This window comes from Hyperolius riggenbachi, chromosome 5 (genome assembly GCF_040937935.1).
Source record: "Hyperolius riggenbachi isolate aHypRig1 chromosome 5, aHypRig1.pri, whole genome shotgun sequence".
NCBI classification, from domain to species: Eukaryota; Metazoa; Chordata; class Amphibia; order Anura; family Hyperoliidae; genus Hyperolius; species Hyperolius riggenbachi.
Window position 1 is genome coordinate 258,510,642 of NC_090650.1, and position 12,108 is coordinate 258,522,749.

General features: G+C 44.3%; 1 protein-coding gene across 2 annotated transcripts in view; it reads right to left on the reverse strand.

Annotated features, from left to right (window-relative positions):
* Positions 1-8,705: 8,705 nt before the first annotated feature.
* LOC137518682 (mas-related G-protein coupled receptor member H-like) overlaps positions 8,706-12,108 on the reverse strand; it is a 114,422-nt gene continuing 111,019 nt past the window's right edge. For both annotated transcript variants that reach the window (XM_068236847.1, XM_068236846.1), the window contains exon 2: positions 8,706-9,965. In XM_068236847.1, coding sequence (XP_068092948.1) covers positions 8,897-9,907 — 1,011 coding nt within the window. In that variant the 5' untranslated portion in view covers positions 9,908-9,965 and the 3' untranslated portion in view covers positions 8,706-8,896. The remainder of the gene's footprint in view (positions 9,966-12,108) is intronic.

Here is a 12,108-nt window from a genome sequence, read left to right on the forward strand (position 1 = left end):
CGAGTACGGCGATACCACATGTGTGGCACTTTTTTGCACCCTAACTGCACTAAGGGGCCCAAAGTCCAATGAGTACCTTTAGGATTTCACAGGTCATTTTTGTTTCAAGACTACTCCTCACGGTTTAGGGCCCCTAAAATGCCAGGGCAGTATAGGAACCCCACTAATGACCCCATTTTAGAAAGAAGACACCCCAAGGTATTCCGTTAGGAGTATGGTGAGTTCATAGAAGTTTTTATTTTTTTGTCACAAGTTAGCGGAAATTGATTTTAATAGTTTTTTTTCACAAAGTGTCATTTTCCGCTAACTTGTGACAAAAAATAAAATCTTCTATGAACTCACCATACTCCGTACGGAATACCTTTGGGTGTCTTCTTTCTAGAATGGGGTCATTTGTGGGGTTCCTATACTGCCCTGGCATTTTAGGGGCCCTAAACCGTGAGGAGTAGTCTTGAAACCAAATGTCGCAAAATGACCTGTGAAATCCTAAAGGTACTCATTGGACTTTGGGCCCCTTAGCGTACTTAGGGTGTAAAAAAGTGCCACACATGTAGTACCGCTGTACTCAGGAGAAGTAGTATAATGCGTTTTGGGGTGTATTTTTACACATACCCATGCTAAGTGGGAGAAATATCTCTGTAAATGACAATTGTTTGATTTTTTTACACACAATTGTCCATTTACATAGAAATTTCTCCCACCCAGCATGGGTATGTGTAAAAATACACCCCAAAACACATTATACTACTTTTCCTGAGTACGGCGGTACCACATGTGTGACACTTTTTTGCAGCCTAGGTGCGCTAAGGGGCCCAACGTCCTATTCACAGGTCATTTTGAAGCATTTGTTTTCTAGACTACTCCTCGCGGTTTAGGGCCCCTAAAATGCCAGGGCAGTATAGGAACCCCACAAGTGACCCCATTTTAGAAAGAAGACACCCCAAGGTATTCCGTTAGGTGTATGGCGAGTTCATAGAAGATTTTATTTTTTGTCACAAGTTAGTGAAAAATGACACTTTGTGAAAAAAAAACAATAAAAATTAATTTCCGCTAACTTTTGACAAAAAATTAAATCTTCTATGAACTCGTCATACACCTAACATAATACCTTGGGGTGTCTTTTTTTTCTAAAATGGGGTCACTTGTGGGGTTCCTATACCGCCCTGGCATTTTACAGGCCCAAAACCGTGAGTAGTCTGGAAACCAAATGTCTCAAAATGACTGTTCAGGGGTATAAGCATCTGCAAATTTTGATGACAGGTGGTCTATGAGGGGGCGAATTTTGTGGAACCGGTCATAAGCAGGGTGGCCTTTTAGATGACAGGTTGTATTGGGCCTGATCTGATGGATAGGAGTGCTAGGGGGGTGACAGGAGGTGATTGATGGGTGTCTCAGGGGGTGGTTAGAGGGGAAAATAGATGCAATCCATGCACTGGGGAGGTGATCGGAAGGGGGTCTGAGGGTTTGGCCGAGTGATCAGGAGCCCACACGGGGCAAATTGGGGCCTGATCTGATGGGTAGGTGTGCTAGGGGGTGACAGGAGGTGATTGATGGGTGTCTCAAGGTGTGATTAGAGGGGGGAATGGATGCAAGCAATGCACTGGCGAGGTGATCAGGGCTGGGGTCTGAGGGCATTCTGAGGGTGTGGGCGGGTGATTGAGTGCCCTAGGGGCAGATAGGGGTCTAATCTGATAGGTAGCAGTGACAGGGGGTGATTGATGGGTAATTAGTGGGTGTTTAGGGTAGAGAATAGATGGAAACACTGCGCTTGGGTGGTGATCTGATGTCGGATCTGCGGGCGATCTATTGGTGTGGGTGGGTGATCAGTTTGCCCGCAAGGGGCAGGTTAGGGGCTGATTGATGGGTGGCAGTGACAGCGGGTGATTGATGGGTGGCAGTGACAGGGGGTGATTGATGGGTGGCAGTGACAGGGGGTGATTGATGGGTGATTGATAGGTGATTGACAGGTAATCAGTGGGTTATTACAGGGGAGAACAGATGTAAATATTGCACTGGCGAATTGATAAGGGGGGGTCTGAGGGCAATCTGAGCGTGTAGGCGGTCGATTGGGTGCCCGCAAGGGGCAGATTAGGGTCTGATCTGATAGGTAACAGTGACAGGTGGTGATAGGGAGTGATTGATGGGTGATTGATGGGTAATTAGTGGGTGTTTAGAGGAGAGAATAGATGGAAACACTGCGCTTGGGTGGTGATCTGATGTCGGATCTGCGGGCGATCTATTGGTGTGGGTGGGTGATCAGATTGCCCGCAAGGGGCAGGTTAGGGGCTGATTGTTGGGTGGCAGTGACAGGGGGTGATTGATGGGTGATAGGTGATTGGCAGGTGATTGACAGGTGATCAGTGGGTTATTACAGGGAAGGACAGATGTAATTAATGCACTGGCGAATTGATAAGGGGGGGGGGGTCTGAGGGCAATCTGAGCGTGTGGGCGGGTGATTGGGTGCCCGCAAGGGGCAGATTAGGGTCTGATCTGATAGGTAACAGGGACAGGTGGTGATAGGGGGTGATTGATGGGTAATTAGTGGGTGTTTAGAGAAGATAACAGATGTAAACGATACATTTGGGAGGTAATCTGACGGCGGGTTTGCGGGCGATCTAATGGTGTGGGTGGGTGATCAGATTGCCCGCAAGGGGCAGGTTAGGGGCTGATTGATGGGTGGCAGTGACAGGGGGTGACAGGGGGTGATTGATGGGTGATAGGTGATTGGCAGGTGATTGACAGGTGATCAGTGGGTTATTACAGGGAAGAACAGATGTAATTAATGCACTGGTGAATTGATAAGGGGGGGTCAGAGGGCAATCTGAGCGTGTGGGCGGGTGATTGGGTGCCCGCAAGGGGCAGATTAGGGTCTGATCTGATAGGTAAAAGTGACAAGTGGTGATAGGGGGTGATTGATGGGTGATTGATGGGTAATTAGTGGGTGTTTAGAGGAGAGAATAGATGTAAACAATGGATTTGGGAGGTGATCTGATGTCGGATCTGTGGGCGATCTATTGGTGTGGGGGGGTGATCAGATTGCCCGCAAGGGGCAGGTTAGGGGCTGATTGATGGGTGGCAGTGACAGGGGGTGATTGACGGGTGATTGATGGGTGATTGACGGGTGATTGACAGGTGATTGACAGGTGATCAGGGGGATAGATGCATACAGTAAACAGGGGGGGGTGGTCTGGGGGGGGGGGGTCTGGGGAGAATCTGAGGGGTGGGGGGTGATCAGGAGGGGGCAGGGAGCAGGGGGGGGGGATAAAAAAAAAATAGCGTTGACAGATAGTGACAGGGAGTGATTGATGGGTGATTAGGGGGGTGATTGGGTGCAAACAGGGGTCTGGGGGGTGGGCAGGGGGGGGTCTGATGGGTGCTGTGGGCGATCTGGGGCAGGGGGGGGAGAAATCAGTGTGTTTGGGTGCAGACTAGGGTGGCTGCAGCCTGCCCTGGTGGTCCCTCGGACCAGTGGCGTAGCTAAGGAGCTGTGGGCCCCGATGCAAGTTTTACAATGGGGCCCCCAAGCACTCTATACATTACAATTGTTACGGCGCACCAAAACCTGCCAATAGCAACTACAGTGTCAGAGGTGCAAAAAGGGGATGGGGAACAGCTTGTTAATGATTACCACTATTCAAAGTATCTATAGAAGTGATTATTATGAGCACAGGACCAATAGAGAGCTAATACTGTAGTTGAGGGAGGGCCCTTCGGGGCCCCTCTGGCCCAAGGGCCCCGATGCGGTCGCAACCTCTGCACCCCCTATTGCTACGCCCCTGCCTCGGACACTGGGACCACCAGGGCAGGAGGCAGCCTGTATAATACACTTTGTAAACATTACAAAGTGTATTATACACTTTGTATGCGGCGATCACGGGGTTAACATCCCGCCGGCGCTTCCGTATAGCCGGCGGGATGTTGCGGCGAGCGAGCGGTGACAGGCGCCGGCGGAGGATCGCGTCACGGATGACGCGATCGCTCCGCCCATGCCCTTAAATGGACCGCCGCCTCTGTGGGTGAGGCCGTCCTGCAGGGCTCCACTTCCCCGCCGCCCCTGTGTAGTGGGCGGTCGGGAAGTGGTTAAAGGCTTTACTTCTTCTAACAGAGTTCGACTGTGAGTTCCACCTTGTCTTTTTATATAAGAGACAGTAGTCTTGTTGTCCGATTTCACTAACACTGACTGCTTGCTCAATACGTTTCGACAGTGCCATCCGAACTGCTCTCAATTCTAATATATTGGAAGGGGTATGATCCTGTCTTATCAACCATGGAGCTTGTATCATTTGACCTTGACAGTGGGCTCCCCAACCCCATGCACTGGCATCGGTTGTTACCACAATCCAATTTGGGAATAAGAACGTATTCCCCTGTGTAAGATTGTGAATGTTTATCCACCATTTCACGAACACAAAGTCCTCCAGCAGTAAAGGGTAAACCTGCTAGGAACAGTTTTAAATTTTAAAGGGATACAGCCATAGAAACCTCTGTCCTGAGGGAGGACAGAAAAAAGAATATGGGGCCGCAGATAAGGAGGTAACTTATAGAAATATTTGTCCTATGGGGTTAGGGGGCTGAGCTAACCCAGCTGTTATGATGCCATGGAGGCACCAGGAAAATAAAGTTTCTTCAGGTTTACAAAGATGGTTCTAATCATCAATAAGGAAGCACAAACATGGTGAAAACCCTGACATGGGGAATGAGTCTCTATATAGCTTGAGTAAAGTGTGGGTTGGTACGTAGTTTAATCATTAACCACTTGAGGACCCACCCTTTACCCCCCCTTAAGGACCAGCGCTGTTTGAAGGGATCTGTGCTAGGTGGGCTCTGCAGCCCCCAGCACAGATCAGAGGGCACGCAGAGCGATCAGATCGCCCCCCTTTTTTCCCCCCTATGGGGATGATGTGCAGGGGGGGTCTGATCGCTCCTGCTGGTGGCATGTTGCGGGGGGGGGGCACCTCAAAGCCCCCCTCCGCGGCGACATTCCCTCCCCCTTCCTCTCCTACCTGTCCCCCCAGTGATCCGGGCTGCACAGGACGCTATCCGTCCTGTGCAGCCAGTGACAGGACGTCCTCTGTCACATGGCGGCGATCCCCGGCCGCTGATTGGCCGGGAATCGCCGATCTGCCTTATGGCGCTGCTGCGCAGCAGCGCCGTACAATGTAAACAAAGCGGATTATTTCCGCTTGTGTTTACATTTAGCCTGCAAGCCACCCGCAGGCTATTCACGGAGCCCCCCGCCGTGATTTGACAGGAAGCAGCCGCTCGCGCGAGCGGCTGCTTCCTAATTAATCAGCCTGCAGCTGGTCCTGCAGCTGCCACTTTGCCGACGCACGGTATAAGCGTGCGGTCGGCAAGTGGTTAAGTATATTAAACATAGGGACATTTCCTCTATGATCTGCCCATGGTCTCCAGACTCTTTCAAAATGTTGCATAGTGTCTTGAACTCTGGCATTGATTTGTTCAAATATAATTTTTTTATCGATGCGTGTTAGGATAACACTGTATTGTAAGTCAGGTTGTTTCCATTAGGAAGCAATGTATAGTTTAGTTGATGAAACTATATGCTGAATGAGTTTGTGAACAGCATGTTTTATTGTATCTGGTTTGTGGCCTGGGAGAAATATTTGGGGATCTTTAGTGAGGGTGTTCTGGAAAACTCTAGATATTAACGTTGCTATCTTTGTCAAGAGTCTAGAGACAACAGGGCACTCCCACCATATGTGATACATAGAGCCTGGAAGGGAACAGCCTCGGAAGCAGTCAGGGGAGTGTGAGCGATATATTCTAGCAAGTTTTAAAGGAACTAAGTAAGTTCTGTGCAGTAGCCTAATGGATACTTCCATGGTTGAGGATTGCATACTGTCCTTGGATAATGTGTCAACAGGGACGGATCAAGACCAAGTTGCGCATGTGGCAAGGTCAGGTTTTGGTGCATAAAGGTCAGGTTTTGGAGCCTAAACTGCCATTCATTTTGCCGCCTTTTTAAGAATTCAACAGACTTTGCCTGGGGCAAGATATCCGATTGTCCCCCCCCTAGATCCGTCCCTGTGTGTCAAGGGAGTGTCTCCAGTCTTCATCATCAAACGTGACCCCTAGGTCTACCTCCCAGGCCGCACGAAAGGAAGGCTGGTTGTCCTCCGTTGGCATGGTCATCACTGAATATAAGAATGATACCATCCCTTTCATTAAGAGGTCTAATTGACAATATATTTCAAAAGTAGAGGTTTTAAATCCTGTTAAAGGATTAATTAATGAGGATATAAAACAGTGTAGCTATCTACAGTAAAACAGTTCAAAGGTGGGGGTTGGAACTTGGAAATTAGATCTTCCAGGGAGGGTAACTTATTGCTTACGCCACCAGTGGAATGCCCCAGCCTCCAAACCCACCTGAAAGTCGGGATAACTTACAAAGTCTGTGAGAGGGGATGTGAACGATTGTAGTCGATATTTAAATCAAGATTTCCTCCATACTTGTAACCTCGGGTATCCTTTAAAGCATGGGGCAGTCTGTTTATTGGCACTCTTAGAAATTAGCATTTTATTACTTTAATATTCAGCATCAAACTGATTATCATAAGTATTCTGAGTAGAGAAGGGGGTGGACATGAAGAGGCAGGCTTGCTGCTGCCTGATGTCATCAGCAATGGTCTATGGCTGCACATGGCACAGCCAGGGCCGGATTACTACTACTTTTTACCACCCAAGGCCCACTATCACCAGGGTTAGCTGAGATGGGAAAGGGGGGAGGTTATGTTAGGCAAAAGAAACATAGATGCGGTTAGAAAAGATTAAAGGCTAGACTCTTGACTATGTACTCTGTAAAGTGCTACAGAAGATGTCAGTGATATAAAATACATAATAATAATAATAACAATAATAATATGGTAGGACATTAGACTATGGTAGGGATTAGATTTTGAGCTCTTCTGAGGCGTACATTTAAAAAAGTGGCGGTCAAATTTGGTCGAGATTTATCGGGAAAATAAAAATATCGGTCATTTAGAAATATCGATAAATAATGGTATTGTAATGTAAAATCATTAATTCCGATTATTATTATTACCATTTTAAAACAGATGGGAGTTGAAAACGAAAATATAATAATGTTAAATATCGTAATGTAATTCAACAATACAGCTTAACCCAACTCTCTCACACAGAACCTTCCCTTGGTGGTGCCTAACCCTAACGACCCCCCTGGTGGTGCCTAACCCCTCATGGTGGTGCCTAACCCTAACTATACCTAACCCTACTCTGACACAGAACCCTCCCTTTACCTATCCCTAACCCCTAGACCCCCCTGGTGGTGCCTAACCCTAAAACTCCCCTGGTGGCGCCTAACCCTAACCACCCCCCTGGTGGTGACTAACCCTAACCACTTCCCCTGCAGTAACACCCTTTTACACATAGAAAGGATAATATTGCAATAACACATATCATCGTCAATAAATCATTACATATAATGACCTATCATCGTAATTACATAATTGTCACATATATCGATATAATCCACATATATCGATATTTTAGTGAAGTATCGTAATAAACATACACAATATCACAGAATGAAAGTCTAGATTTAGTTTCACAAACCTCTATTTATCAATTGTACTTTATCGTTGTAGATAAAATTTTTGATATTTCACAATGGCGCCCTAACATGTGCAAAGTTGAACGGAAAATTACAAAACCGATATTTAACATTGAAAAGATACCCACACCCAAATCTTTTAGCGCTATAATTAGCTGCTGCGCCTCTGAGGACAGTCAGTGACATGACTGTACTCAGTAAAGCGCTGCTGAAGATGTCAGCGTTATATAAATACTTAATAATAATGTGGTAGGACATTAGACTAGGACTAGAAATAAAAAGCAATATAAATTACCTGCTCCTTTAGTTTAGTTTATCGATGTAGCGTGCAGTTAATCACTATGTGGAGAAGGTAATCAGAATCTTTTATTTTACCAAGTACAAAAGCAGGGTTGTACTACAAATTTGTTTTGGCTCATACAGATTCTGGAGGGGGGGGGGGGAGTGGGAATGGTGAGAGTATGAGGGGAAAATATCCGAAAGCCAAGAGCTGAGGTTGCTCCACCCTTGTCCTCCCTTGGAACACTTTTGCTAAGAAGAAACAACTTCATACTGAGAACATCCCGAAAGAACTGCCAATATGGAGATGCCCTATGGATTGTCTACCCATCATAAATTGTTCTTGTCAAAGTTGCTCAGATGGCCATGCTTCTTTATTTTTCCTTTTTCCAACACCTCACCTTCAAGAACTGACTGTGCACTTACCTTGTAATATCTCTCACACTCTGTCATTGTAATGAGATAATCAATATGGTTTATTTCAACTGTGGCTGATTCACTTTCTGTATGTTGCACAACAACACCATAGAGCTGGTAGGGAACAACATAATTAAAGCAGACACACGACCTTAACTTTAACATGAAAATAAAGGAAGCCTTGGAGTTTTTTCTTGAACTGACACAGTGGTCTCAGACGGGTGAGGGTGGAGGTAGTGTGCAGCTATTTTAGATGAGACCTTTGTTCGGCTTGAAACAATGAGAAAATTGTAATGTGTGTATATCACCATAAATTTCAAAGCAGAGAAAGACCTGGGACTCCACCTGGATTTTACTCAGCAGTGAGCTTTTTATTAATCCATGAATATCATAGAGAAAAAACAACATTTCAGCTCCACAGACCTTTATTAAGTGCAACAAACATTTGACAGTAAAATGCATAAGGTGATTTTCAGTATTTGGTTTGAACTGTCTCAGTCCAGGAACCTATTTTGGGCCTCTGCAAGTCTTTTACCTTCTACATAAAATACACTTCAGACATATTTTTTGCTCCGTCCGTTAAAGTTTGCATTGATGACAAAATGGGATTTATATGGCAACTGTAAGGTTAGTTTGGCTTGAAGTATTATTTGTTCTAATACTTTTAGAGTCATCATTCTCTTCTTCTCCTTCTCTGAAGGCTCTTTGAAGGGCCTCCTGGATGGAGTTGTGGCTCTTCTGTTTCCATTTCTTTCCAACAATGAAGTAAATGTAGGGGTTGATGGTAGAGTTAAGCAAGGTGCAATATGTAGTTGCAAAGAACAGACCAACAGTTTGTAGATCTGTTGATACGAGCCTGAAGTACATTACAAACGATAAAAAGTTGAATGGGAGTACTGATAAGATAAATACCAAAACAGCAGTAGTGATGATGATGTATAGTTTAGGTGGATACTGCTGTTTAATAGTCCTCTGTATTTTGATGAGCAAAGTGAGACTGGAAATGACCATGAGTGGCAGGCAGATTCCAATAGGTAAAACAAAAGTTAAAACCTCCACAGTGGTACACTCTGTAGTCTGTGCTTCAAATGCTTGTGGTGTGCAGGCCAAGTTCTTAAGTAAACTCTCTGCACTGGCAAGGATCCAAACAACAGTACATATAATTCTGGATAAATTGTGAGGGCGATTACATTTATACCAAAAGGGAAATAAAACAGAAATACACCTTTCCATGCTGATGGTGGTAAGGATATACATTCCCACATATTGCATAGTGTCATAAAATATTTCAATGAATAACAAAAGTGGTTCCTTCCCTTTAAAATATATTTCTTGTCCAATGAATGTATTGATAGAGACCATCAAAAGCAAACCAGTAAAAATGATAAAGAAGGCATCTGCTGTAGACAGATGGATAATGTAAATTGTGTACTTGTTTCTCTGGATCTTGAAGCAAAGGTACCAAAACACCATGACGTTCCCCACCAAACCAAAGACACAAAGGCATAAAGCAACAACAGCTGCTATAGTGAAATGTATGTGTGAATAATCACTATGGCCACTAGCATTATAATCCAGGGTATCATTTCCTTCGGTGGCATTTGTGATTGTGGTGTTCATGGTTTCTTTTAAATTGATGAGTTCTTTCAAGTGCTGTTCAGCTATATTCTTCTTTAACCTGTGTTAAGCATTAAAGCATATGATTATAAGTAAAGAAGCATTCTTTCCTTCATCAATTATATCATAAACTAAAGTGGCATATTCTTGGAGCAGACATGCAGTGATATATTGGTGCAGATATAAAGAAAAATTGTAAGCTACAGGAAGGTAAAGGGGTGCTTTTAACTCACCTAAGATACTGTCCTTCACAGTTACTATGAGTCCCAACCTTTATATACTAATTATAAATAGTGATAATCGTAATCTGCTAATTATTGTGTGAAATTTCACGTAAAATTTTGCAACTACAGCCACACATAGTTACAATTTTGAAAATTCAACAGATTTTGCGTTATCCATTCATAATTTTGTGAGATTACGAGTAACTTCACATAATTTTGTTGCCGATTTTAGCGGTTAATAACTAAGCCCCCATAAATACTCTCCCCAGGGATAAAACAGTGGGAACAAGTCAAAATTAATGTCATTTTACTGAGTTTAAAAAAAAATTTCCTTTGAATTTTTATATAAATTTTCTCAAAGACAACAAGGTCTTTTTGACTTGTTCCCACTATTCCCTTAAAGTGAACCTTCAGATTAAAAATCTACTCAGCTTTGTGTTTCTTTAACAGTTTCACAACATCAGAACTTTGTTTTTCTTACCCAAGCCTCATTTTTTAACTGCACAGAAGTAAGCTCCGCGCCATCAAAGAAATCTGCCCAGGCATTTTTCCCCTGATGCTGTGCAAAGCATGATGGGATTTTTAATGTTGTTTTTTTCGCTGCCTAGCCTGTGCAGCTGGGAGGTGTGATCAGGACACAGGACAGTTGGAACTGTGTCTCATGCTTCCTGTCATCTCCTTTCAACCAAAAATCCATGCCTGCACTTTCAACCAAAAAACATGGCTGCCCCCATTAAAATCACAAACATTTAACTGTTCTTTTAAAACAGAGTGGGTGAGAGATTATATTACATATCTATTTTAATTAACATAACTAATGTAACTTAATGACAGTATGTTTGTTTAGGCTGAAGTTCCCCTTTAAACATAAATAGCAATTTTGGTGAGGATAGCATGTATGTAGGCTTGGCTATTAATCGCTAAATTTGGCACAAAATTATGCATAATTTCAGTTCCTGCTTACGGTTACAAATAAAATTGATTCAGATTTTTTCTGAAATTTTGCATTACGATTCTGCATAAAAATTTAGAATTATGATACAAAATTACAATTATGTGATATATGTGCTCATCACTAATTATAAAACCTGTGATGTTTGGGGGTTCACGGGAACTACTGCTAGCACGCAGGAGACAATAGATGTATCAGAAAGTCCATTTTTATTTAAGTTGAACACAAACAAAAATAAGCTTTTCTCCAGCAAAAAGTAATAATTCCAGAAAACAAAGTAGCTTACTTCAGCTTTGTAGAGAAACAGAGTCCTTGCTCTCTGAGCAATATTATAGTCCAGAAAACAGTCCAGTTTTGGAAATATAGTGGATGAATCCAGCATGCTGTCCACTCTGTTGTCCCAGCACAGGAGGCCAACACACATCCACCTTGCAGCACACCTGGCATACATTATGGAACATCTGGACAGACCCAACACCTATGCCAGGATCCTTTTCCTGGATTTTAGCTCTGCTTTCAATACAATCTGCCCGAACATCCTGTATAACAACTTAGCGCAAATAGGGCTTGACGTAAATCTCTGCAACTGGATCAAGGACTTCCTCACAAACAGGACACAACAGGTCAAACTTGGCAGCTGCCTCTCCCAATGGAGGACCACAAATACTTGCGCCCCCCAAGGCTGTGTACTGTCTCCGATCCTGTTTTCCCTGTATACAAACAGATGTACCTCGACTGCTCACTGCGTTAAGGTAATTAAATTTGCGGACGACACCACCATCCTTGGTCTCATCAGTGAGGAGGACGAACGCACCTACCGCAGCGAGATCGAGCGGATCTGCAACTGGTGTAAGGACAACATGCTTGTCCTAAACGCTGCAAAGACTGTCGAGTTGGTTATCGACTTCAGGAAATGCCCCCCCCCCCCCCACTCAGCCCGGTATTCATCGAAGGCACGGAAGTCACCAGAGTATCAGGCGTTCGGTTTCTGGGCACTACTATCACCAACGACTTGAGATGGAGTGAAA